Source organism: Emys orbicularis, chromosome 20, assembly GCF_028017835.1.
Source record: "Emys orbicularis isolate rEmyOrb1 chromosome 20, rEmyOrb1.hap1, whole genome shotgun sequence".
Lineage (NCBI taxonomy): Eukaryota > Metazoa > Chordata > Testudines > Emydidae > Emys > Emys orbicularis.
The window spans coordinates 6,223,151-6,250,657 of record NC_088702.1 but is presented as its reverse complement, the minus strand read 5'-3'; the positions used below and the strand labels follow the sequence as shown (position 1 = coordinate 6,250,657).

The following is a 27,507-nucleotide window of genomic DNA, read 5'->3' as shown; positions in this document are numbered from 1 at the left end:
TGTGTAAAAAGAACCCAAACCCAAAATAAGGGCAGGGCTCACAGGCAAGGGCTTTTCCCAAACACAATCTGATCACAATTGGATTTCATGTTTTAGATTGTTGATTCTTTTCAGTTTCAAAGCTGTAAGGCCAGTTCATTCTTTCAGTGACATAGTCATAAATTATGAAGTTTGTTAATGCTATTTTACCAGTACTGTGTGTACAGGGAAGAGTGGCAGAGACACACTAGCCATATAGTTTTGCTCCATTTAGGCTGGTTTCAAATATAAAGAAGAGGAATTGGGATTTTACAACATCTAACAGGAATAAAAATGCTTGGGATTTTTTTTGGTTAATGTTAATCATAGTAATGTAGAGCCGGAAGGAACCTCGAGAGGTCATCTAGTCCAGCTCCATGTGCTGAGGCAGGACCAAGTAAACCTAGACCATCCCTGCAGGGGTTTGTCGAATCTGTTCTTTAAAACCTCCAGTGACGGGGATTCCTCAACCTCCCTTGGACGCCTGTTCCAGAGCTGAACTAGCCTGGGAGTTTTTTCCTAATATAATCTAAATTCCAAACTTAAATCTCCCTTGCTGCAGATTAAGCCCACTACTTCTTGTCTTCTCCTCAGGAGACATGGAGAACAATTGATCACTGTCTTCTTGAGAAGTCTTCAAATATGTTAAGGACTGTTATCAGGTCTCCCTCAGTCTTCTCAAGACTAAACATGTCTAGTTTTCTTTAATCTTTCTTCAGAGATCAAGTTTTCTAAACCTTTTATCATTTCTTTGGCTCTCCTCTGGACTCTCTCCAGTTTGTCCACATCCCTCTTACAGAGCGGCGCCCAGAACTGGATACAGTACTCCAGCCGAGACTTCACCAGTGCCGAGCAGAGTGGGACAATGACCTCCTGCAGCTTACATACAACACTCCCGCTAATACACCCCAGAATATTAGCCTTTTCCACAACAGCATCACATTTTTGACTTGTATTCAATTTGTGATACACTATAATCCCCAGGTCCTTTTCAGTGGTACTTCCAACTAGCCAGTTATTCCCCATTTGTAGCTGTGGATTTGATTTTTTTTTCTCTCTAAGTGTAGTATTTTGCACTTATCTTTACTGAATTTCAGACCAATTCTCCAATTTGTTAATGAAAAGACTCTTGATTTTGTCTTAAGTCATTTCCTTGTGGCTTTGGAAACCCAAACACTGAAGCATGGTGCTAGTCTAGGAGAATCAATGCAACTGACTAAGGTCCCAATTCTGTAGCTGGACCCCATAGACCATGTGCAGCCTCATGGACACCACTGGGGCTTTTCATGGACAGAGGGTTCCACCCAACCTGGAGTTCATTGTGTCATAGAGGCCTGCGAATCCTACTGTGAAACTGACTAATCTACAAAATGTGTGTGTGCAGGTGTTCACTCGCACAGAGCTCATTGCATGATCCCGGCCTGCAAACCACAACGTGAAACCAACCAGTCTAGTTAGGTCAAAGTACCACGCACACCTACAGTGCTATAGAAGTAATCTCGGTTTCACATGTGAAGGCGAGTGAAGTGCAAAATGCAAGCAAACAGCCCAAATGAGGAAAAGAAAACTGTCAGAATCCTTTCTATTCTAATCATCCTCTGGAGTATTAGTAACCCAGGGAAGGACTGCTACTGACAGCGTCCCTTTTTAATCAACTGTATGCATGGGGCATTCATCAGATGACTAATTTTAAGTCAAGGCAACTGACAGTTCTCTCACCACCTGCTTTATCTGAACATAGCAAATCATACATGCCCTAGCTCACACTTAGCAATTGGCTCAAAAGGAGCTCAGAAGCGACCCCCAGGGATTGAGAAATAACATTCTTGCCTCTAGCCTAGTAAATCTGACGTGGGACTCTCACTCCAAAAATATACATGCCCAATAAGGACGCTTGGGCATAGCTGTCACAGAGTGAACACCAATAGGAATAGTTGGAGCTCTAGCAAAATCAACCCAAGTCCCCCAGCAAAGCACCCCTACTAGCTTCTGTAAGCACCAAAGGTCCCACCATAGAGGGATGCTCAAATTTCATCCGACCGATGGCTGCACTGGCAACTTGCCATGAGACGGGGGCTGCACATGATGAACAGACAGGCTAAGGATAGTTGTATTCCAGGATCCTACTCTTCAGGCATGATTCAGACGCTCCCCAAATATAGCAACAGAGCATGTTCAGCTGATTGGGGCTTGCAAACTGTGACAACCATTTGTGTTAGTTATCATTACTCAGGATTCATTCCTGTCTGAATTACATGGATGGCGGTGGAGAAGCTAGTTCTACCATCCGAGGTCCCAGCCCCGTAGGCTCCACGTGCACAACTCCCACTGACGTTAGCACTAGTTCCACAAGCAGAAGGGCAGCAGGATCCACCCTGCTGGAAACAGATAAAGGATGAAGGAGGTTTGGTTTCTGGGCTTTGGGTTACCTGGTGAGCACTGGAGTGGTCATTCTGGCAGGCCAGTTCCTGCTCGACCTCCGACACCTCCAGCAGGTTCCGCTCGCTGGCCAGCCGGGAGAGCTCCCCCACCACAGTCACGTGCTTCGATACCGTGCCCGACATCTTCTTGAACTGCGGGTAGTTCTCCACAAACGCCTGCAACGGGGAAGTTGAAACTCAAACCTCTTGAAAATGGCGAGCAGAATATAGTAACCAAGACTTGCACCGGGTTTACATCAGTGCATTTCCCCTGGCTTCAGTGGAACTTACCTCCTGATGTACACCAGCCTGAGTGAGATCAGTGCTGCAGGGCGGGTACTCCCGGTCTCCCCAGAGAACCTCTGCATGGTGTGCCCTGCAGGGGGAGCTCTGCAGCTGGAAGGAATCTTTACAGGGAGCAGCTGCTCTCTGCAGCTCACTCTCTTGGTGTCCAGAGGGTTTCCTAGTGGAAATCCACCCAGGTGTTGCTGCTACTTCAAATCCTGAACCCTGGCAGACTGGGGGCTGGAGAAGCCCCTGTTGCATGGCGCATTGGAGGTGGGTGGCTGTGCTGAAGAGGATCTTATTAAGCAGGGAGGAGGGTGCAGGCGCAGAGTACTGGGATAGTTATTTGTGTTGCAGTAGCACCTAGAAACCCTAGTCCTTGACCAGGACCCCGTTGTGCGAGGGCTGTACAAACCAACACAGCCCAGAGAGACGGCTTCCACCCCCAGGAGCCTACATGCCACAGAAGACTGAGTCACCAGTATCAGGGCACGAAGCAGGGATGTGGTAAACGCTGGTGATTTGCAATGTCCTGCAGTGGATTGTTTCCAAGATGCCTGGTCAATCGCGTAAGTCCTCTTTACCTTCATGTCCGCTATGGACTCCAGCTTCTGCTGCTTCTTCGGTTTCCTCCGCTGGAAATCCTCCATTAGGTTCTTGATATTGCTCCCGATCTCTGCAAAGTTCAGGTACATGTTCTGTGGACGACAGACAGGGGGGATGGGAGGGAAGGCGGCTCCCAGGAGAGCGGGTCTCTTTGGAAATCACCGCCCCCAGCTCCCAAAGCTCTAGGAGGGTCTATTGCATACTCCCATGCTGCGCTCTGAGTGTGAGCGACGAGCTCTGGGATACAAAATGGTTTCATTTAGGCAATATGAATAGGCACTAAAGCCCGCCTGGGACACTGCTTGCTTATAATTATGAATTTACCTGGGACATCAGTCATCATCATCGTATACAAATGGGGAAACTGAGGTACAGAGCAGGGACAGATCCTGCCCAAGGTCACACAGCGACTCAGTGGCAGAATCAGGAATAGAGCCCAGCCCCCAATTTAGACCGCCTGAGAGCTCTCCCTCCCATCACAGCACCCAGCTACCTACGTTGGCGTAAAACTCGTCATTCTCAGCAGACAGAACCACCTCCCTGAGATCCTTGCTGATGCCGGGTACTCGAGAGAGGTCGATTCGGTTGTTGTTAATCCCCAGCAGCTCATGGACCATGGCCTGGTACGTCCACTAAGAAGGGTTGGGGGGTGGGGGGGGAAGGAGAGACAAACATTTGACTGAAATCACAACTAAAATATAATGGACCTAATTTGTATTTACAGTAAGGCCCCTTTATACCACTCTGACATATAAGGGCCCACCTCCATTGCAGCTGGGAGCGGGCTGTTCGCTCGTGTAGACGTACCTGTTCTACCTGCGCTCTAGCCAGCTTGCTAAAAATTGCGGTGAGGACGCTGCGACGTGAGAGGCAGGCTGCTGCAGCCCACGCTGAGGCCTGTCCCATGGCACTCTCTCACTGCTATTTTTAGCGAGCTAGCAAGAGTAGAGCTAGCATGGAACGTCTACATGAGCGGCCATGCGCAAGTAATCGGACCCAAAGGGGACACTTAAAGCGAATTATGGTTGCACCTACTTTAAAGCACTTCTGCACTGCCAGAGACGTAGCATAAATGAGAATCAAGACCAATGTTTTTTAAAACAAAACTGACAATATTCCCGATGCCTTACACCTTGTAAAATGGAAACTCCCCAGGCCGACTGCCAGCATCTTGTAAGAGATATCACATTTATTATTGCTAATAAGTTAGCACCTTGGGCCCCCCATCCAGGATCAGGGCCCCATTGTACTGACACCCAGGAACACAGTCACGGCTCCAGACAGCTTGTTGTATTTGTATTCAAAAGCAACCCATGTACAGCAAAGTAAAGACACCAAGACATGACAATGAATAATATTCCTGTTAGAACCCATTTGCTTACTATTGTCATCTCTGCCCGTGAACAGGAGTGTATTTTTGGCTGCAGAGATGCTGCTGTTACAAGCTGTACCGTTTCCTGCTTGCTCTTCTGCTTCTTATGCAGGAGGAGGAATGTGTGGTTTTGGAGATCAGTGCGTTATATATTTAGCCCGAGAAGCCTAATGTTATTGGAAGGGAAGTTTGCGAGCTGATCAAAGCGTTGACATGTTTGCCACCCCATTTACACTCATCTGAATCTCTGCACTGGGTCTGAAGAAGTCTCTGTACCACAGGTAACGTTCTCCTGGGACCTCTCCTGCCTGCAGTCCTTAGCCCTACGAACCAGGACTCCACTGGGCTTCTGACACTGCCAGATCACTCTGGTCGATGAGCCAGAAGGGCCCAGGGCAGTAGAGAAATTCTTCCCTACCTTTTGATCCGAGTAGCAGATGAAGTCACCCTATAGGCACATTTAGCATCAAGTGGGAGGGGGGGCGGGAAGCTGTCTACGCGCTGAACGAGCACAGGAATGTGTCTAGAGAGACCTTTAGAATCCAGCTACGCTAAACACAACTGCATCAGGGACCAGGTTACTCCCACATTCCATAACTAGTGCATGTCCCAGGCTTTAGGTGACAGAGTCCCATCTACACTACAAACTGGAACAGTATGAGTGGGCCAAGGAGTAGCCGTGCTGTAACCAGGTCTCCCGACACAGTTGTGTTTGTAGCATAGATGGGGCCTTACCGGTAAAAGGGGAGGTCAGTCTCCATGGCCCGCTCAGTCCTTGGCCTCTCTGCTGAAGTTCAGTGCCAGCTGTGATGGTGGCTTTTGTGGCTGGGGCATTGGCCCGTTGAACTGGACTGAGACTCAATGAACTCATTTTACACAGGCCGAAGAGGCTAAGAGTTTACTGCCCCCACTGACCTGTGCTGGATTTAAATCAGTGCCCATGCAGGGAACAGAGGCTCCTTTCCCAAACCACTGAACCATCCAGTCACCTGAGAAAATTCTCCCGGCCAGAAGGAGAAAAAGTACTGGATGAAAACTGAAGAGGTGTTTCAGCTCCCAGCAGCGTGTCCCACCATCAATCCAGACGCCCTGGCTGCCCTGTGAGAAAGCATTGCTGCAGAGACAGCTATTACCCAACCATCAGGCCAACTGGCGCCCGAACACATCCCGATGAAATCAAAGGAGACAAATAATGGGCTGTTGGATGCCAAAGTCCGCAGCACAGCCACGGTACTGCTCAAAAAACCACCACCCGCCACACAATCCATGCTAGTGCTCATCCATAACGCAGCAGGGAGAACACGCTGATGCAAGGTCATTTGATAGATGTGCTGCCAAGGAGGCGCTACAGATAATCCGTTAAGAGGGACACGGCTAAGACGTTTAGGCCCTGCATTTAAAGCATGTTTTACGATACACAAATGGCGGGAGTTTCCGGAGGCCACCTGGATCTGTCACTGAAGCCAGCAGGATCTGGCGATGCTGAAAACTAGGCCAGAGATGGTGAGAATTTTTTAAGGAGGGAACCGTGCTTTACTTTAAATCTTTCCCTTGAGTGCTGTGAACCAAACCCCAGGACCCTGAGCTAGTGCCAGAGCGCCATGGGCACTTCAGCATCCCACGTTCCCATCCTCCCTCATCACTTCCAGCCAAGCAAGAGCTACTTTCACCTGGTTCAGAAGTGGGGTGATGGCATCATCAGACCGGTCCAGAATAAGCAGTAACGGAGGAACTTCGGTGCGCCGGAAATCAAACAGCTCGTATTCTTTAGTAATCACTTGCTGGAGGAGCAGAAAGGCAGATAAGTCAGTCAGTCCTAACTGCAGAGGGGAAGAATTCCCTACAGCCTGGGTGCTAGGCAGTGAGAAGCAAACAGAGAGCGCAAGAGAGAGTGTGCTGTTATAAGTAAGCACTGCTAATGGAATACCTTGCATTTTGCCAGGGTTCTCAAAACGCTGGACAAGAATCTATTCGTTAATCTCCACAACACCACTAAGAGTTGGGGAACAAGCATTCTGCCTGTTCCACAGATGGGGAAACCAAGGCACAGAAAAGGGAAGCGATCTGCCCAAGGTCATGCAGCAGATCAGTGGCACAGCCAGGAATCTCAAAGAACAGCCCCCAAAAGAATATTTTTCTCCTCTTAAACGCTGCAGATTTGTGACAGGAAGTACAAGTAGATTGCCAGAATCAGTGCAGGGCAATTCCATACCTTGACGCATTCAGCAAGCCTCTTTGCAGGATCAGAGGAGAGCTGGTAACGAATCATGGGGCACTTCTTCAGAGACAGGAGCAAAGCAGTCAGCCCTTGGGCTGTTCTGGACAGCTGGGCCAGATCCCAGCTGCGACCCTGAAAATGAAGAATACTTTTGATTCCTGGCAACTGCGTCAGGAAAGAGGGAACGCAGCCACCATTTGCTGAAGCAGCTGCTAATTTGGGGTGTCATGGTTTTTGGGGTGCTCAACCTGAGGCCAGATTTTCAGAGGTCCTGAGCAATCCAAACTGAAGTCAAAGGAAGCCGAAGGTGCTGATACCTCGGAGTTCAGGATGAAGGGGGTCTCAAATTGAGTGTCCAAAATGTGATACACAACACAAATTAGTGGATGCTTTTCAAAGCTATCTAGTCATAGATACAGTTCCCTTCAGCTAGTGTCCAGAGCCTATATTCAAAGGCAGAGCAGCAGCACTAAGATATTTACTGGACACAGCAAAAAAAAAAAAAAAAAAAAAGTATTTAGGATTAATTAATTTGGATCTTCTGAAGAATTTTATTTCAATGGTGTCACACAGGCCTCAACCCTGCTGTTTTTGCTCATGTATAATCTCTGTCGATTTCAATGGGAGTTCTTCCTGAGTGAGGACTGCTGGAGGAACATAGGAATTGCCAGACTGAAGGTCCATCTAGCCCAGTGTCCTGTCTCAGACAGTGGCCAGCACCAGCTGATTTAGAGGAAGGCACAAGAAACCCACATTAGGAATCATCCTGACCTCTACTGGCTTATACCCTGAAGCATGAGGTTTAATAAGCATGAGGACCGTAGTATTTTCTTAATTGACTTCTCTCTCAGGTTCCTTGCCTCCTCCAGGAAATGATCTAGGAGGTTTCCAAATAGCCCTATGTGCATCTTCACTCCTTCTTTCTGCTTGGTCTTTGCCTTATGGAATGGCTTTGAACTGTTTCTTATTGAAACCATCCAGGCGGCTGCACAGAAGACAAGCACCGTGACACTTGAGAGATTAAGGTGTTGGCTTGACAGCTGTGGGGTTTGAATCCACAGAGCAGGTGCAACATGGGCAGCAATTCAGGCTCAAAGTAACCCATCTCTGCCCCTCAGGGAGTCCATTTAACACTAAGGGGGAGGACGATCTACATAGCACCTCCAATCCATGGCCTTTCATTTATTGACAAAGTGGTCAGCTCCACAGTAAGGGCTGCAAGCTAGAACATCCTAGTTTCCCAGGGTGTCCAGTTAGTTGTGACCATGTTCTGGTTCCTTCAATCCCAGCTATCAACCAAAATGAGACCCTAGAGGAGCGTTAGTCTTTTCCATACCTGGCAGCAGCCCAGGAGGTTGAGGGAAAACACGTGTGGATTCACAGCAATGTAATCTCCGTAGAACTCCTGCCAAGAAACACAAGTAAGTACAGTTAGCGTCCCACCAACACTTACACCTCCTATGCGAGCAAATGTTTCAACACCAGCAATTCAGCCCAAACACCTGAACATAGGGACACGTCCTTAAAGTCGTAAGTGATTCACAGCCCCACTGACTCCCAGCGTCCTCACTCCTCCCCCCACAACTCTCAGAGTTCCTATCACTGCTGGCATTTCCAGTCTGTTCCTGATATATGGCTTTTACTCCACCTTTTGCGTGTATGCCTGTCAGTCACCGCTATGGGAGACACGTACCAACCCTGCTATGGCAGAGGAGCTCTGGCAGCTTGGGGCAGATTATTTTTAGACAGTGTATACATTCTTCTAGTCCTAAATTGCTGCATAGTGTTGTTGTGCATGTACTGTTCAATGGCTGCTGAGGTTATTCCCCAGAGGTGGCTGCAGTGACAAGTATATGTAGCCTGTTGATCAGTTCTGAAAGTACTTTGGGATGGAGAGAATCATGTAAAATATTAAATAATATTATACACACCTGAATTTCTGCCACAACTTCCTGCTCGTCAGCCTCAGCCAGTGACTTTACATCACTCTTACTGATCACGTTACTGAAATCTGAAAGGAGACACGCGAGACACAGGTCAATAATGGCTGTGATAATTATTGTAACCTGATTTCCCCCACATGAACATCACGTGATGATTCAGGGTGCTGGGTTGATGACCATGGAGACTGAAGCTTTCCTGTGTTTAGACACAGAGCAGGTACAGCATGGATAGTGGCACAGGATGTTTCCCCTTTATGTTGCTCCCAATCTAACATGTGTCCAGCTAGGGCACTTTGAACTACAGCAGCAGCACCAAGCCCATGATATACTCAGTAAAATCAATAACAGCATCTCTTGCAATGTGATTGTACAGCACCCAGCACAGTGCAGCCTCGATCTCAGCTGGGGCATCTAGGCACCATGGTGTTCATTTATTTCTAATCTGTATTGAGCCACCACCACTTTTTACTGCATTTTTTTTCCATCTAGACACGTGTTTCTTCTCCGGCTTCATTGTGTTCATACAGATCAACAATGACATCTAGTGGCTGGTTGAGCCCACTCCCATGAATCTCACAAGGCAGAAAGAAAAAAGGTTGGGAACCTGTTTTTTTAAGAGGACTGAATTTAAACCCAATACTAAGTGTGACTAGAAGTTCTAGAATTACACAGCATGAACACAATACTTGAAAAACACCAGGCTGGGCCAGTAGTCAGTGAAAGGTTCAGTCTAGTTGTTCTAGGCACCCATGGACCAGTACATTCCACTAAATTCTAACCGTGGCTCTGGTTCAAATCCAAAGCGAAATAATGTCACTCTCTCAGCCTTTCTACCTCAGTTTCCCCATCTGTAATATAGGGATGGGAATGGCCTACTTTACCCCCAGTGGGAGGTTAAATTCACGCCTGTAAAGGATTGTGAAGATGTAAAGCCCTAGAAGTGTGAAGTGTTATTGCTGGTTGTGGAATATACTGCCAACTGAGGTCAGCGTTCATGTTGTCAGCCCACTCCCTCAATCCTAGGGCAGCCGGTTTGGTCGTGTCAGAGAAGAGAAAATGCCGAGGAAGAGGACAAGAATCTCTCATAATTTTACAAGAGACTGCTCTGCACAGCTTATGAGCATTGCTGATGTAGGCAGCTGAGAACGAGATCTGGTTGTAAGATTGTGGTACTAGGAATCACAACCCCTGGACGCTGTTTCTGAACATGACACGTGCTTCTTGTGTGACCTTCCAGTAAGCGGATTCACCTTTTTGTGCCTCAGTTCTCCCACTGGAGAATAAGAGCGACCCATTGCCCAATTGCTTTGAGATCCTTGGATGAAAGAACTTTGAAGGACAATGCATTTTTCAGTGCCCGAAGTAAAGCCTGGAAGGACAAGCAGCTCGGCATGAGGTTACTTGGAGGGGGGAGAGGCGGGACATATTGCAAAAACTCAAGACTAGTGGCACGTAGGAGGGGAAGTAACATCCAAGGGCTTGTGTCTATGTAATGCTTTAACTATATTGGTTTCAAACCAGTCTAATTGAAGTGGTACAACCCCCTAGTGTGGGCACAGTTATACTGGTTCTTATACTAGTATAGCTTATTCCCATCAATTTTGGGGGGGAATATGCTAACCCTGTATAAAGTTCATTTATGGTATAGCTGTATCTATACTTAGGATTGTACAGATTTGACTCTCTTGATAAAATGAAAACAAAACAACCCACACCAAAAGAGTTAAATTGGTACAAAAATCTCTATGTAGATCAGGCCTTCCCGAGGTGAGACTGAGCATCAGAAGGCTACTGAATGAGTACAGAAACAAGGACTTTAAGAATGCTTCACATTTAGAAGAAAATATTTGCATCATATCAGAATCTGCCTAGAGGGTCTGAAATACTTGGTGAACCAGGACATACGTACAAATATAATAGATGCTGTACTTGGGCCTCCGTAGCTCCTGAATGAGGTATTCCACGTTCTCCTGGATAAAAGGAAAACCCAGACGGAGAAAAATCAGAAAATGTCCCAATAATTATGCAATAGGTGATTAGACTAATTAATGCTTCTAAGCTGGCAGCACTCTGGACCTGATTCTGCAAATCACTATGCTCTTGCTAAAAATCACTGGAGGCTGGGGTTTTGCAGCACCACCATTCTGGGCGCACTCAATACCAGAGCCGGGTGGAAAACGGTTTGCCTGTCCTTTGAATATTTTCAAGATATTGAGAATTTTTCCCCTCCCGAATCAGGACAAAAGCCAAAATTCTGAGAATCTTTCCAAACTGAAATTCCAGGGGAAAAAAAAAATTCAGTTTGGGGCAATTGAAATGGACTTTCAAACTATAATTAGCTTCCATTTTTGAATGGAGGCATTTCAAACTGGGATTTTTCATTGAAACTAGTCAAAACTAAATGTTTCAACAACTTCTAAACTTATTTTTCAAAAAAATTGCAAGTAAGAGAATTCATCAAAACTGACCCTTCACTGCTAAAGGTTTTGGTTTTGACTAATTGGCATTTTCAGACCAAAAAAGTTTGAAAAAACCAGCTCTTCTCAATGTTTAAGGACTTGCTCCGGCAAGAGGCCAGACTGGAATTCTCCTCACTCGTAGAAGAGGGAAAACCTACAGGAAGGATCTCCCTGCAAGCAGCCCTGGATGCAGCTGACTTGGGGTACGTCTATACTACCCGCCGGATCGGCGGGTAGTGTTCGATGTATCGGGGATCGATTTATCGTGTCTCGTCTAGACATGATAAATTGATCCCAAAAATCAACACCCGTATCCACCTCGGCAGGAGGAGTAAGCGGAGTTGATGGGGGAGCCGCGGCGGTCGACTCACCGCCGTGAGGACGGCCAGGTAAGTCGAACTAAGATACTTCGACCTCAGCTACGCGAATAGCGTAGCTGAAGTTGCGTATCTTAGTTCGACACCCCCCCCCCCCCCCCCCCGCAGCTAGTGTAGCCCAGGCCTTGGCTGCTAGGCCCATGTCCTCCACAGTGGCCATGCATCAGAGCTCGTGGCTCCAATCCTCTGGCCTCCCTCAGGAGGTACAAACCCTCCAGGACCTGCCCTTTGAGGCTTGACTATCGTCCTGATTTTCAAAGGAACTCACGGCCAGATTTCCATGTGCTCAGCGCTACAACTGGAACCAAATTTTCAAGACGTCCCATTTAGGCACCTAAAGCGGGGCCAGATTCTCCTCAATGCTCAGTAGCTTCCAGGGACACAGTTAAGAGCAGATTTTCAAGAGTTCAGCCCCTGATATGCCCCTGACTGCTGAGCTCATCTGAAAAACTGGCCATTTATTTGCAGCCTGGCTGGGAACTGGGCTCTTTTCAATATTCTGACCTACATTTGTGCTAAGCAGTATTAATAAGAAGGAAAAATTAAGCCATGAGGCAGATGTCTCTCTCCCTCTGGGAATTAGACATGGGAAAAAGCCTACAGGATCATTGAACCCATCCTGCAAGTTCAGCAGACAGACCCCCAGCTACTACAGTGAGTATTATAGACACGTATTATAGACTAAATAAATGTGCCATTTTGCATGGTGCGTCGTGACCCACAAAATTCTGTTTCATAATAATACTGCTCCCACATGATGCCACCTCTCACAATTCTGCATTTTTCTTAAAGCCACAGCTCCTGGAGTCATGTGACTACATGAAAATTCCATTATCCATTAAAAGAAAAGAAGGAAAGAGTAAGTTTCTAACCCCTTGTGGTTGAAGAAAATCGCTTGAAAACATGAACCTTGGGTTGTAGCCCACGAAAGCTTATGCTCTAATAAATTTGTTAGTCTCTAAGGTGCCACAAGTACTCCTGTTATTTTTGCGGATACAGACTAACACGGCTGCTACTCTGAAACATGAACCTTACAGGATCTAAAATCAGATGGAAAAATATCAAACATGATTGATGTTTGAACATTTTGAGTTAGCAATACTACTCAAAATCCAAATTGGAGCAGGGTTTGTTCCTTCAACTTAGACTAAAGGCTGAGCATGCTCAGTAAGAAGTTACAGGGAATTGTTGGTGGCTTTCATTATCTAATTTATTTCATGAATGAAATAGTTTTTGCAAAGATGAAAACTACCAGGAAATTTACCAGCCCAGGTACAACATCAACTTGCCCACACTGTATAATGGGGCCATTTAGGGGTTGGGGGGAGAAGGGGAGGGTTAAAGGTTTTTGTTTGTTTGTTTGTTTTTTTAAATTATTCACTCCAGGAAAGTGGACAAGGTAAAGTTTGTACAGCTATCAAACTAAGGCATTGATTGTGAAACACAAACTTGTTCTTAATTTTATACACATTAGATGTCCTGATGAATTCATTGGGACTGCTCAGAAGCATAACTCTAAGCACGTGGGAAAGTATTTGCAGGATCAGAGCCTTAGATACCAGCATTATCTGCTCAGCTTGTACATAGGACCTGGGCAGAACAAATGCCAATGCAGACAGCAGCTGCTTTTACAAAAGTAGCTTACCTTTGTCGGTCGCAAAAAACAGATTGCTTTCAAGTGTTTCATAGTCTCTCTGTTCAAAGAATCGATGCGCTCAAAGAGGTAAACTTCCTTCTGAAGGATTTCTGACTGTGTATACACCATGCTCACGATACTGGTCTGCAGGGAGAAAGAAGGAGAAGCCAAGTTATGCTGACTTGCTGGGGCAGGCTCATGAGATACTGAGACAAGGGAGTGTTGACTAATGGTTAGTGCACAGGATTGGGAGTCAGGATTCCTGGGTTCATTCCCCCTGACTCTGCTGCTGATTTGCTGTGTGACCCTGGATAGATCATTTCACCTCTTGTACCTCAGTTTCCCTGGATAGTTCATTGCAATTTTATGTCAATATGCAGGTGCGCAGCAGCCCTCGGTGCACTGGGCTAACACTGCAAAGCATGGCCTCCGCAGTGTTCATGGAGCGGGCGCGGCAGAAGATTTATTGGTGTTTGAGAGCAGCCATCTCACACTATTCCTTGATACCCCATTCTCCAACCTGCTCCTCGTCCCACTAAGGATACAGAGCAGAACGGCTTGCAGCCTGCTCCCTAGCCCAGCACTGGCAGGATACTCCCCCAGGAGCAAATTGCTTAGGAAAGGACACCAAGTCTGCAAATTATTAGAGCCAAGATGAGGAAAGAAGGAGGGTCTAGGAAGCCATAAGCTCCCTCTACTCCCTGGGCAGGGCATGCACTAGAGTAGCAAAGAGATATTTATCTTCCTGTAGATCAGGGGTAGGCAACCTATGGCACGGGTGCCGAAGGCAGCACACAAGCTGATTTTCAGTGGCACTCACACTGCCTGTGTCCTGCCCACCGGTCCGGGGGGGCTCTGCATTTTAATTTAATTTTAAATGAAACTTCTTAAACATTTTAAAAACCTTATTTACTTTACATACAACAATAGTTTCGTTATATATTAGAGACTTATAGAAAGAGACCTTCTAAAAACGTTAAAATGTATGACTGGCACGCGAAACCTTAAATTAGAGTGAATAAATGAAGACTCGGCACACCACTTCTGAAAGGTTGCTGGCCCCTGTTGTAGATCCACACCATCACAAGAGGAAGATTGCAGCCTGTGGTCGGGGTAAAAGCCAGTGTTACCCCAATAGCTCATGAAAGACAAAATGACAGAGGCCGAGGAGATGCCATTGTAAATGCAGAAGCCATAGCGGCCTAGCTCACCGTTTCTTTATCCATCAGGAGGACCTTCATCCCAGGCCCGCTGTCTTCAATCATCTTGGACACATATTGCTTCACTGCAAAGACCACATTCATTTTTGCAAGCGATTGGCTTTCCTCTCCCTGTCTCTTCTGCAGTGGGTAATACTAGACTAGGCACAGAGCAACCAACTCCTCCTTTCTCCTGTGCAGCCAGCTGCTTCCTTCCTTGTTTCCTCCTATTGCAGCACTGGGAGTTGTAGTTCACAAGGCGGAGGAATGTACTGCCAGGCAACACCCATCCTCTTTCGTAGGAAGGGGTTACAACTACAACTCCCAGCAGCCTCAGCCTAAATGCAGTCAATTTCCTGCAGCGTGGGTGTGTTTTCAATGTACTTTACGCTGTGGAGCTGTCAAGTCTTTCTCATGTGGAAGGGGGAATACCACACTGGGGATTAATTTTGGAACAGTGCTTAAAGGAGCACCCTCTTGCAATGAAGCATTTTCCTGCAGGATTCCCTGAGATGCAGCAAATCACCCTCAATGTTATTATCACCGCTTGACACCTGGCATCATTTTGGTAGCTAAGAGGAGATTTTGTTCCCTTTTGCCCCTGCAGATCATCAGGATCTAAACTTTATTTAGGCTGCAAAGAAAATCTTCCAAACAAACAGTGCGGAGGCTGTTGCAGCCATTGAACTACAAGACAAACAGTTGCACAGAATCCCAAATGACAATTCTCCCACAACCCTTAATTCTATTTATTTTTGGCCTAAAGCTCTAGCCTGAGACCTAAGAGCCTGCACAATTTTGACGCTCAACCTGCGAGAAAACAATGGCATGCCTAATACCTGGAGAGAGAAAAAAAGAGCTGTGTTATGCTATGGACAATTGCAGACCTCATTACAGCTGATGGGTGGGCTAACCACCCTTCTTTCAGGAGCAATTAAACACCTCTTTGGATAGTGATAGCTGGAAATGGTAGGAAGCCACATCCCAAGACAAGGATGACAGAAGCTTTCCTGGGGAAAGATTGCAAACACTGGGGCTAGGGGTTGCAGTGGGTCTGTGTATGAAAGGCAGAAAGCAAGAGAAGCTGTGATGAGCGTGGCCCTGGGACAAAGCCAAGAGACGGAGGTTCTTTTGGACACATGGAAAGGCAGACCTACATTTCTGAGCAAGGAAACTGCCTGCTATTGTTTGTTTCTATTGTGTTTAGGGAAACAAGACTTTGTGTACGTTCTTTGTAAATAAACAGGATAGCACCAAAGAAATATCTGACTCCTAATTTCTCCTCTTGACAGAAACAACCTGCCAAAGTCCCAAATATTGACTAGGTGCTTGGGCCAAAGGGGGTTGTATAAAGGTTGAGCAACAACCTTGAACTTCTGTTGACTCACACTGAGGAGGGAGAGTAAAACCCCCCATATGCTGCTCCTGCCCCCCCAGTGTCAAGCCCCCTGACTGCTCCTGCCCCCCGTGCCAATCCTCCCAGCTGCTTCTGCACCCCCGCAGTGCCAAGCCCCCCCCAACGCAGCTCCTGCCCCCCCATGCCAACCCACTCTGCTGCTCTTGAGCACACACCCCAGTGCCAAGTTCTATAAGCCAAATTTGGCCTGAAAGCTCAAATTTGGGGCACTTGGGGGTATAACTGAGGGCAGCCTTTGGCTGTACGGATCATCTCTCAGATGGAGGGCAGCAGTCAACTGTGCCACATGCTGACAATAACAGGGTGAATTTCTGCCAAGAATAAATGGGCAACCCCCTCTCCTCTAATGAAACCACAAGATCTTAGAGATACAGGACCTCTCCTTAAGGCCCCTCCCCCCCCCCACTGTATACTCAATTTACCCCCCACTGGGGAAAGATGGAGGGGGTGGGGTGTAAGTCTGAGTCATATTTTGCCGTAGAAAGGAATCCCCTGTGAAATACTGGAATTAAAAGTGTCCGTTTCCAAATGCTGTGTCAGTTTGAAGGTGACATGGCTGAGTTATTTGGTTTCCTTGCTGCTGGCTGCAGCGTCTTCTGCCCAGCTTAGAGGTTCAGAACAATCGTTCCTCTGCTGACCATTTTGTTTGGCTTTGTGCAGGAAACGCTGGTTATTGCCTCGGAGCCTTGGGCAGGGCTGACCTGAAAGGGCTCCACTGCACCTGCAGTGCCAACCTCCCCTCCACCCTGCCCCATTCAGCTACCCAAGTGAGCCAGCTCCCCGTAGGGATGCTCCCTTAGCTGCTCCTGCCCTCAATGTGCCATTTTCTCCCCCAGCTCTTCCTATGCCACCAGTTGCTCGTGCCCCACAGTGTGCCATTCCCCTTCATGCTTGCTCCTGTGTTCCCAGGGTCATGCCCTCTCCAGGCTGCACCTGCGCCCCAGTGCCAATCCCCCCAAGGGTTCTTATCCTCCCCCTAATACCTAGTCTTTCCACCGTTTCAGTCCCTCCCAGCTGTTCCTGTCCTCCCCTCCAGTGCTAATCCCCCACCCCCAAAGGCTGCTTCTGCCCCCACAGGCCAATTCACACGCAGGCCACTCCTGCCTGCCCCGCAATGCCAATCCTCCCACAGGCTGCTCTTCCCTGCCCCCTCAATGCCAATCCCCTGCCCTCCCAGGCTTCTCCTGTCCTCTCCTGGCAGTGCCAATCCCCCCTGCTGCTCCTGCCCCCCGTGCCAATCCCCCCTGCTGCTCCTGCCCCCCGTGCCAATCCTCCCTGCTGCTCCTGCACCCCACCAGTGCCAAGCCCCTCCATAGGCTGCTCCTGCCCCCCAGTGCCAAGCCCCCCCATAGGCTGCTCCTGCCCCCCAGTGCCAATCCTCCCTGCTGCTCCTGCCCCCCCCCCAGTGCCAAAACCCCCGACTGCTCCTGCCCCCCAGTGCCAAGCCCCCCATAGGCTGCTCCTGCCCCCCCCATGCAATCCCCCTTGCTGCTCCTGTCCCCCAGTGTGAAGCCCCTCCATAGGCTGCTCCTGCCCCCCAGTGCCAAGCCCCCCCCATAGGCTGCTCCTGCCCCCCAGTGCCAAGCCCCCCGACTGCTCCTGCCCCCCCAGTGCCAAGCCCCCCCATAGAATGCTCCTGCCCCCCCAGTGCCAAGCCCCCCCATAGGCTGCTCCTGCCCCCCCAGTGCCAAGCCCCCCATAGGCTGCTCCTGCCCCCCCAGTGCCAAGCCCCCCGACTGCTCCTGCCCCCCCAGTGCCAAGCCCCCCCATAGAATGCTCCTGCCCCCCCAGTGCCAAGCCCCCCGACTGCTCCTGCCCCCCCAGTGCCAAGCCCCCCCATAGGCTGCTCCTGCCCCCCCAGTGCCAAGCCCCCCGACTGCTCCTGCCCCCCCAGTGCCAAGCCCCCCATAGGCTGCTCCTGCCCCCCAGTGACAAGCCCTCCCCCCGCCCCAGCTACAGCCCCCTTCCCCCAGCGGCCTCGCGCTCCCCCCGTTCCAGCCCGGGCCGTTGGAACGCGCGTCTCGAGCGCGGAGCGGCCGTTGCAGAGCGAGAGGCCGCCGCCAGGGCCGGGTGGGTGCGGGGCGCAGGGCGGGGAAGAGACAGGTCCCGGGGGTGGATATGGGGATTTTCACTGTGCCCCCTCCCAAATCCCTGGGGTGAATGAGGGAGCTGTGGGAAGCCCCCCAAGTCCCTGGGGTGCATGGGGGTGTCTGGGGAGCCCCCCAAGTCCCTGGGGTGCATGGGGGTGTCTGGGGAGCCCCCACATTCCTGGGGTGCCTGGTGGCTGTGGGGGTTTCACTATAGCCCCCAAATTAATGGGTGATAGGGGAGCTGTTGGTGCCTCCCAAATTCATGGGGGGATATGGGGAGCCCCTGAAATTCCTGGGGTGAGTGGGGCAGCTGTGGGGGTTTCACTATAGCCCTCTAGGAGATAACTAAAGTGGGGGTTGTGAGGGAGCCTTACTATAGCCCCTCAAATTCTTGGGGTGCAGTGGGGTTTTCCTTAAGCCACTCCCCAGATTCCTGGTTATGAATGGGGGTGGGGCTGTGAAGGTTTTGCTATGCCCCTCCCAAATCTCTGGGTGTGATTAAGGGGGAGATTGGGGATGTTTCATCCCCACCCATTACATGGGAGGAATTCGTGTGAGAGCCTCCCATTGCCACCCCACAAATTACAGGGAGGTAAAGAAGGATGGGGTGGACTTTCTCTTGCAGCGTCCTCCACCCCAAATTCCAGGATGAAGACCAAGGGGGGGAATTGGGGTTCTCCCTTTAGCACCCCCTCCCCAAATTCGTGGGGAGTTCTGGTCATCTAGCTCATCTAGTTAGCTCAGCTCCTGGAAAATGAAGCTATGGGCTACCCCCACAAGTACTTATCCAAGGGTCCAGGAGGGTTTGTACATCCCGCACCAAAGCTGATCTGTGGATTTTGTTTTACTTAGCTCTTAGAAACAGACCTGATAGGGTATGAAGGTTAAAAATTGTAGCATCCCTACAAGGAAGGAATAACTGTAGATTGTAGCCTAAACTCATCTCTGTTTCTGATTTCAGGTTCCACTCTCAAAATGCCATTACTTGAAAAACATGGTAAGTTCTAATCCTTGGATCTATTTATGTGAGGTGTCTCACACGGCAAGGCCAAAATGATAGTTGTTAAAATCACTCTTCAGGAATGACAAAATAATCAGATCAACCTTTCCAATCAATAATTTATTTCCAACCTAATATTAGCCAACAAGCAACTACGGATGAGAATGTAAGGTCCAATTCTGCTGAGCATCCTCAACTCCCACTGAAGGCAGTCTCAGAAGAGGTATTCAACATCTCAAAGGATCAGGCCCTTAAGAAGCCTTAGACCTGATTCTCCATTCACTCACGTTGTTGTAAATCAGGAATGATTGCATTTAAATCATTGGGGTTACATCAGTGTGAGTAAAAAGAACAGGAGTACTTGTGGCACCTTAGAGACTAACAAATTTATTAGAGCTTAAGCTTTCGTGGGCTACAACCCACTTCTTCAGTGTGAGTGAAATCTGAACTCAGGCCCTTGGCTACATAAGTCTCCAGGTCAGTCGAAAGACAAGTTTAAAACAAGCAGTTCATTATACTGCTAGGACTTAACATTGTCTTACTGCAAACTGCGGCCCTGCTCCTGTAAATTGAGCCACATGGGCAGATCTCTGTTCCCACATGGCGCCCCACTGAAGTGAATGTGAGGGTGCAGGGGTCCGCCTGCATTGAAAAACTTGCAGGATTGAGCCCTATATAGTTTTTGCTTTAAAGCCCTGGGTCTGTGTGACACTTATTCTGCTACTATTGTTATTCCTGATTATGACATTTTTGGAACAGGGCTATTATGTTCATTCAAGTGTAATAATATAATGTATGCATGTTTCATACAGAAAATGGTGAGCAGGTGCTGGTGAAAAATGAAACCTATTTGCAAATCTTGTAAGTACCTTTTCTGAGAAGCTGAGCTCTTTCGTATGCTGTGCCTTTGTACTTCTATTTCACTTTTTATTCTGTTTGATTTACACTTAATGTACATCAAAATACATTTAAAAACATGAATATAGTCTAAAATTCCTGTATTTTGTAGGAAAAATAAGGATCAGAGAAAGAGACTTGTCCATGAAATCTGTTCCTTTTTAGACAGCAGTCAGTCTGTAAGTAATACATAACAACAACAAAAAAAGATTTCTGAAGACATTTACATATGCGTTATTAATGTTCAGCCTGTGAAAACCGAGATTCGTGTATGCAGCTGAGACTCTGTGAGGTCTGGTCCACACACTGTTTTCAGATTGGTATAACTATGTCTATTAGTGGTGTTGTTTTTTTACTAATATAGTTATATTGTACAATCACTAGTGTGAATGCTCTTATACTAGTGTAAAGGTGCCTTATATTGCTATAACTTATTCCCCTTCCCATATGGAAGGGGAAGGAGCTATACTGGTGTAACTGTTAAAATAATAATAATAATTAATAATAAAGCAGTACAACTTTTGTGTGTAGGCAAGGCCTTCTTTTGCTAAAAATGACTCCTCTGTTCACCAGATAACACAACATAAACAAACAGAACCAGCAAGAAAGTAATTCTCCTACATGAAGGGACACAGTGCTCAAGCCAAAAAAGTCTCCTTCCCCATTCTCCTTCTGTAAACATGGCATATTCCACTTAGATGCACAGGGAGCGGATAGGAGAAGGGAATCCAGTAGTATCTCCAGAGTGAGACAGACTGTAACAGTCTTAAAATCCCAGTTTATAGTTTGAACAACCAACTAAATCAGACCCGGGCACCTCAGTTGGGAGTCAGGAGGTGCTGAAGTTCCCTGCGATGGGGTCAAGGGATAGGAGGGGGAGTGAGGGGAGGTATTGAGAGCCAGCTCTTGGCTGGGAAGGTGGGTTCCAGGGATTGCAAACTTCTCCCAAGCCTGTTCCAGCTCCCCTGGGTCCCATTCTCTACTCCCTACCTAGCCTGACCCCGGGTCCTGCGGCAACAGCTACAGCCCCTGTGGATCTAGCTCTCCCCCCGCTGCCCTACATGCATGCAAGTTTACACAGGGGTGGAGCTCCCACAATATTTCCATTGCAGGGGTGCTAGTCCCCCCTACTTCCCTTTGTTCCACCGCCCCTGACCTCGGTGTCACCTGTTCTCTACCTGTGGCACACAACTGTTTAGTCTAACTCAAGTTATTGGGCTCAATAGAGGGGTAGCTGGGTGAAATTGAATGGCCCATGGTACACAGGAGGTTGGACAAGATGATCCAATGGTCCCTTTTGGTCATAAACTCTATGAAATCTGGATTTGTTGGTAACATGGCATGACTGTGTGTGTGACATTGAGGAAGGAGTAAACCTCACAACAGTTATTATATTTCTTCGCTGGCTTCATTTTTGTGATCCATCTGGGTAGTAACATTCTGCTAATTACATTATACTTTTAAAACAATGGCCCTGTTCCTGGAATATACTCTCTGTGTAGAATCCTGCTCTTGCATGGAGCACCAATGAAGTCATGTCACAGGATCAGAGCCTGTGTGATTACAATATTTATTAACCCAATGTGATTATCATATTTATTCAGCATCAGTAAACGAGTTAACTTTCTTAAAGTGGTTTACAGCATATACCTAACTATAGAATTAAGAACAATATTACAGGTGTTTTAAAATTTGGCAAGTATATTGTAATAAGCCCTGAAAAAGCTGACATTAATTTCAAGAGCTACAAAGGTGACCCAGATGTTAAAATTTTCCCAACACAATTATTGATATATTTATTTTTCTTTCTTAGGTCCAAGAAATTGATGCTTTGAGGACAGAAAATAGGAAGCTAAAAAATGCGGTATATATTTTTACATAATATATTTCAATTTTTAAGTGGTTAAATGAATGACAACTCTCTGCAGTTGCTCAGGGAATAATTACAGAAATCACTTTAGCTAATTCTGTTTTTTCAATATAGAGAGATTTCAATGTTAATGTTTCTATATTTGTGCCTAATACCATTTTCATTCTGTTTCGTTTTCATTAGAACTCAAGGCTGCGTTATAAAACTAAAGGTACATAATCTAAAAAGAACCTAGAAGTTTCCCAGCTGCATTAGAAACAGAAATTGAAGATGAAATGTGTGGGTTTGAAAAGGTTTAGATGCAAAATTATGGTAGAAAAATGATGAAAATGAAGAAATTGGATATGTATTTTAAAATTAACCACTGATAAAAATGAATTAGACTTTCAGGTATATACTCTGGCCAAAATGTTTAAACTTAGATGCCTTAAATTTAGCACCTAATATGTGTCCTGAGCTTCAGAGGTGCTGAGCACCCACATTTCACCTTTAAGTCAATAGAACTTTGCATAGAAATCCATGGGTAAGGTATGGCTGTCTTAGACCCCAATCCTGCAACATGTAGCATGTAGACAGAGGACTGCACCTGCATGGAACCACGTAGAAAACAACATGTTGCACACCACATTTTACAGGATCAGGCCTTAAATTGTTTGTGAACAGACTTAGTGAAAGACAAAAACGTCCACACACACAAAAATTATCTGTGGAAAAATTTGCATAGATCTTTTAATGTTGGAAAATAATGGGGACTTGTACGGAGTTTGATAAACAGAATGTTTTTTTTTGGTGGAAAAATTAATTACTCCTTTTTTCTCCCTTCTCTTCCTAGATTGGGCATTAAAGAAAGAAGAATATGAAAAGTAAGGTTGATGCACTAGCATTTTCTTACACAGGGTTTAAAATGGTCCACAACTGTGCTAAAATGTATTTGTTTTCAATAGCACTTCCAAATTTTGCAAAAGATGAGTTCATTCCTGTCAGAGGTCATTTAGAAAAATCATCTCACGTTTGTGCCTGTTTTGCATCTGAATTCCCCTTGAACCACAGTTTTTGCTTGTTTTCCTTTTTCCTACATGGGATGAAATTAAACAAATGCAAATTTAGGCTGAATAGCAGGAAAACTTCTCAACAATGTGTTCTGGTATACCGTGGAACAACTAAGGCCATTGTTTAAGTCACTGAAAACTTGAAATGAGAAACCACTGGAGAACATAAGCCCATCTGACTTAATTGGGACTTAAGCACATGCTTAAAATTAAGAATGTCCTTAAGTGCTCTGATAAATTAGGGCCATTGGGAACATCTCTGCATTGGCTGGAGTGAGACGATAGATTAAATTCCCCCAGTACAGATGAGCCAGCTAAAGTTCTAGAGCCCATTTAAGCCCGTAGCATGAAACTTAAATGGACTTGTAATTCTGCTGCCCAGGGGTGAATGAATTTCAGCTAGATAAATAATTTTTTCCAACTTCTAGCTGCTATGTTTCGAGGATAAACTGATGTCTTCATCAGTTTTGTAAGTTAAAATAGTTCTGGTGAGTGACACATCTACTTGGATTTTGCTTTGTTTTCAAAGTGAGATTGAGAGGCTTTCTGGCGAGATATCTAATTACTTAAATGTCACCAATTTCTGGGTGAGTATATCTGTATTACTAACAGTTCTGGGGGAGGTGGTTGATGGGATTACCCCTCTTGAGTATGTTGTTGTGCTATCAGCTAGTGTGATATAAAAATAGTCAGACCCAAGAAAAAAAGCCCAGGGACATTAATTATACCAATGATTGGAGTTCATTCCATTTGTTTAGCGGAATTAGAAGACTATCGGAGACAAAAAAATTATGAATCCCAAAATGAAGCAAAGAAAGACCAATTATAAATCTTTGTTTTATCTCCTCTACCTGCATTAGGGAAACAGATGCAAGTGATGCATTTAGGAATGGAGTACTTCTGGTTATGTCCCAAAGTGGATTTTTTTCACAAAAATGCCTAACTTTTTCTGATTGACTGAAATGAACTGTCTCTCTTCTTTAGTATGAAGAATCAGAGCTTTTGAATGGCCCAGGTATGTTATTTTTAGAGATCGCGAAGAACGTTTAAGATAGTTATAAAAGTACTTTCATCTGTCTGGCTTGTTGTCATGTTTTTTTGTTTGTTACAAGGCTACAAGTGTGTACCTCAGCTGTCTTATACCCTGCCATAATTTTCACTGGTTTGTACTGAAAACATTGATCCAACATTCGAGCATGAACAGCAGCATGCTAATTTAAAATACATCACAAAGCAAATAATGTGAATGCGGTGTTAAGGCTGAGAAATCAAGCCTTAATCAGGAAATTCTAACATTAGAGAGACCATAATACATTTGTACATTTAACAGATAAGAGAGCACCGAGGGAATCGACCAAACATGTGAGGTGAGCAATGGAGCAGGTGGCATTTACTAGCTACCATTTGAAAGGAAATGATAACATGAGATAATACCATGATGTCATCACTCCGCATATTGTGGAGTTTGAGCTGAATAACGCTCAGGTGAACTTTCTGAAAATAGATCGTGTCTGATTTGCAGAGGTGCTGAGCACTCACAACTCCCATGGACTTCAATTGAAGTGTTGGGAGATGAGCATCACTGTAGGTCAGGTCTATACTGTCTCAGGACCAACACCCCAAATTGGTAGTCACAGTTGAACCTTTTGTCTTTGGCTTTAAAATGTTCAGATGTAAAATGCATTTTGTGTCTTAAAGGAAACTCTTTCAAAGAAAGTCGCAATTCCACTTCAACATTATTTAACTATACATTTTAATTTTGAAGTACCTACATTTAGCATTAAATTTGTAGGAGCCGAGGGCAAATAGCAAGTTAAACATAAACAGTCTGGGGGGTTTAATATTATAAATACCCAAAAGCTGCAGTTTAAAGGGCTAATCCTGAATGATCGATGGCTTTTTGAAATGATTGTACTTGCATTTGAACTTCTACAGCACTCAGACAGAGGGCGCCCTTGGATCGGAGAAAAGGTAACAGCTGTTCTTTCTATTAATTCATTAGATTGCAATTCATTAGATATAAACTCATGTAAATGTTGTGGTTTTTGTGGTACTTACACTACTGGGATGGTTTCCATGTTGAATTAAGTGGCCACAGTCTTCCATCGACTGGAGGGATGCTGTAAAGGGCCAGCACTGCCCAAAGTGTGGATGATGCTGGCAGGGCATCCTCTTAGCAGCTTTTGGGAGGATTGGTGAGGAACTCCTAGTGGGATTTAAAACTAGTAAGTACTGCAAGCAGTGTCACTACCATGCCCCTCCCTTGGGGTAAATCTCTTCTGAAAGAGAGGGTGTGTCATTTTCATCTCCCCTTGCACCTGGTTTAGTGAAGATCCATAGGAGGGAATAATAAGAAAAGGTGAATTACAAGTTGGTAAATATAATGAGAAGATCTGCTAGACAGCATCTTTTGGAAATGTTTGGACAGGATTAGCCAGTCTCAGAGTCCTTTGTATATAGCTGTGATACATGGGTCCCTAAATCTGTGTGTGCATTGAAATAGCAATAACTTGTGAAGGATTCTGCAGCCAACTGTAGTCTTTAGATCCCTTAAGGCGTGAACTTTCAGTGTGGTGCGTTGGGAGTCCAACCTTCCGGCTGCCTTTACTGTTTGAAAGTTGCATAGCTAAATCTCTGTGTATCTTGCTAAAAATGTTTGTGCAACCAGTTCTCAGTATGAGAGTGGTCTATAGATTAGAACCTGGCACTGGGATTCAGGAGTTCTTATTTCTCCCCCTGACTCTGCCACCCACTCAGTATGTGACACTGGTCAACACACTTAACTATCTCATGCCTCATTTTTTCCTATCTACAAAATAGGAATAATACTAAGACACTTTTCTAAAGTGCTTTGAGATCCTCTGAAGAAAATTGCTATATACATGTCTTTATTGTTAATTTGTCACTAAGACATCTAGTGAATTATCCAGATTTATCAGCATCCAACCTCTTTGCCTCCGCATAGATGTGCAATAGAAAATGTATATCCGGAATTAGATCTAAATTAAAAATATCTCAGTTGCATTGACCTGAGAGACCTTTATTAAATAAATGGGGATGGTTTAGTGGTCTGAACATCTGATTTGCAGTTATCAAACTCCCTGTCAACACAGATTCAGGTTTTGGCAGGGTTCATACCTGCAAATACTTAAGACTTGGGAGACTCGAGTTCAATTCCCTGCTCTGCCACAGACTCCTTGTGTGACCTTGGACAAGTCACTTAATGTCTCTGTGCTTCAGTTCCCCATCTGTAAAATGGGGTTAATAGCACTTCCCTGCCTCTCAGGAGAATTGCAAGGATATTGCATTAAAGACTGTGGTGCTCAGGTGGGGCTCATGTAAGTACCTATGACAGACAGACATAGCTCTTCATTTTTGTAAGCAGGGATGGGTGCTTTGTTAAATGTGTGATAAATAAATAATGACCACAGTTGCTCAGGACCTCAGTTTTTCTAACTATTGGTATCATTTCTGTTCTTCTCTATGGATCTTATTTAAGGAGTGTGTTTGGAAGCATCCCTAGCTTTTATTACTTGCTTTATCTAATTGCTACAGCTATGCTTGGTCTCAGTGGAGTTATTTGCAGCTACATTTGTCCTTAAAATGAATGTGAATCAGTGAAGGGAGTGGGAGTAACCATTGAGCACACACTCCGGGTGTCAAGTGGCAAAGGCATTGGCTGGCAACCTTCTCTAAGCATTTGGCACTGAGGGTTGCCACCTGCTACTTTCCTAATTAATTCTTCAAGAGTGTAAATGTGGGAGCAGCTATAGATGCCATTCTAGTTAGGTATTTCCTGTGCTGAGGATACAGGTAATAAATAGGACTCCACAGATGGAGAGGGCTTATCAATTTGCTCAGATGTCTTGTATAACCAGTTATTGGGACGTCATGCCTAATGAGTAATTCAGCTAGTGAATAAAGGTTCTTCATAAGAGGCAGTGAGCAGAGACTTATCTTGAAACCAAAAGCGAACATTAAACCTAGTGTGAGGAGGATGGGCCTTGAGACATGTGGAACAAAGGAAAACTCGCCACCGCTGGAACTGGTCAGGCAGCCAGCACATATGCAAGATTGGTTACCATGTAATAGGAGGAGTCTCTCAAGGAACAGAGTGGAAGAAATCCAAATGTATTTTGAGTAGAGTAGAGACATCCTGAAATCCCTTGCAGCTTCTCTCTTCAGTGTTGTTAAAAAGCAGATTTCTGGGAGCATTCTAGTGTTGTTTCAAAAAGTTATGACGTTTCCTTTTGGCCATCAGGCATATAACCTATATGAGTAAATCCCTGTTAAACAGAAACTTGTACTTTAAAATCAATGGGAGTTAGGTGGCTAAATACCTTTTGAGGATCTGGGCCTAAGTCCAGTTTTTATAGGTGGCAAGGGAGTATTATACTGACTGGTCCACTTATTTCTTTCCTTTGTCGGTTTCTTGTATTCAAGGATGCCTTTTTTTGTCCTGTGCTACCTATTGCATCTCATCTGTTCAGTGGTTCCTGGTCATAACACTAACCATAAGAAAGATGGCATTACAACTTTGTTTTTCTAAGCCACCTGTTTTTTTTATAATTCATATTTTTAAAAGCTTTCTCACTCGCTTCTTTTCTGTGCTTCCCTTCCTCACCTCCTCCAACTTCTCTGTTGCTTCTGC

At 45.9% G+C, this 27,507-nt stretch overlaps 1 protein-coding gene across 1 annotated transcript in view; it reads right to left on the bottom strand.

The window, feature by feature from the left end:
• The window catches only part of VPS45 (vacuolar protein sorting 45 homolog), a 52,461-nt gene extending 37,710 nt beyond the window's left edge, over positions 1 to 14,751 (bottom strand). Inside the window, exons 1-10 of the mRNA XM_065420020.1 lie at positions 14,546 to 14,751; positions 13,344 to 13,478; positions 10,772 to 10,832; positions 8,851 to 8,930; positions 8,256 to 8,324; positions 6,914 to 7,051; positions 6,372 to 6,482; positions 3,827 to 3,961; positions 3,308 to 3,421; positions 2,448 to 2,615 (exon numbers count right to left, since the gene is read on the bottom strand). Coding sequence (XP_065276092.1) covers positions 2,448 to 2,615; positions 3,308 to 3,421; positions 3,827 to 3,961; positions 6,372 to 6,482; positions 6,914 to 7,051; positions 8,256 to 8,324; positions 8,851 to 8,930; positions 10,772 to 10,832; positions 13,344 to 13,478; positions 14,546 to 14,638 — 1,104 coding nt within the window. The 5' untranslated portion in view covers positions 14,639 to 14,751. The remainder of the gene's footprint in view (positions 1 to 2,447; positions 2,616 to 3,307; positions 3,422 to 3,826; positions 3,962 to 6,371; positions 6,483 to 6,913; positions 7,052 to 8,255; positions 8,325 to 8,850; positions 8,931 to 10,771; positions 10,833 to 13,343; positions 13,479 to 14,545) is intronic.
• Between the last annotated feature and the right edge of the window lie 12,756 nt (positions 14,752 to 27,507).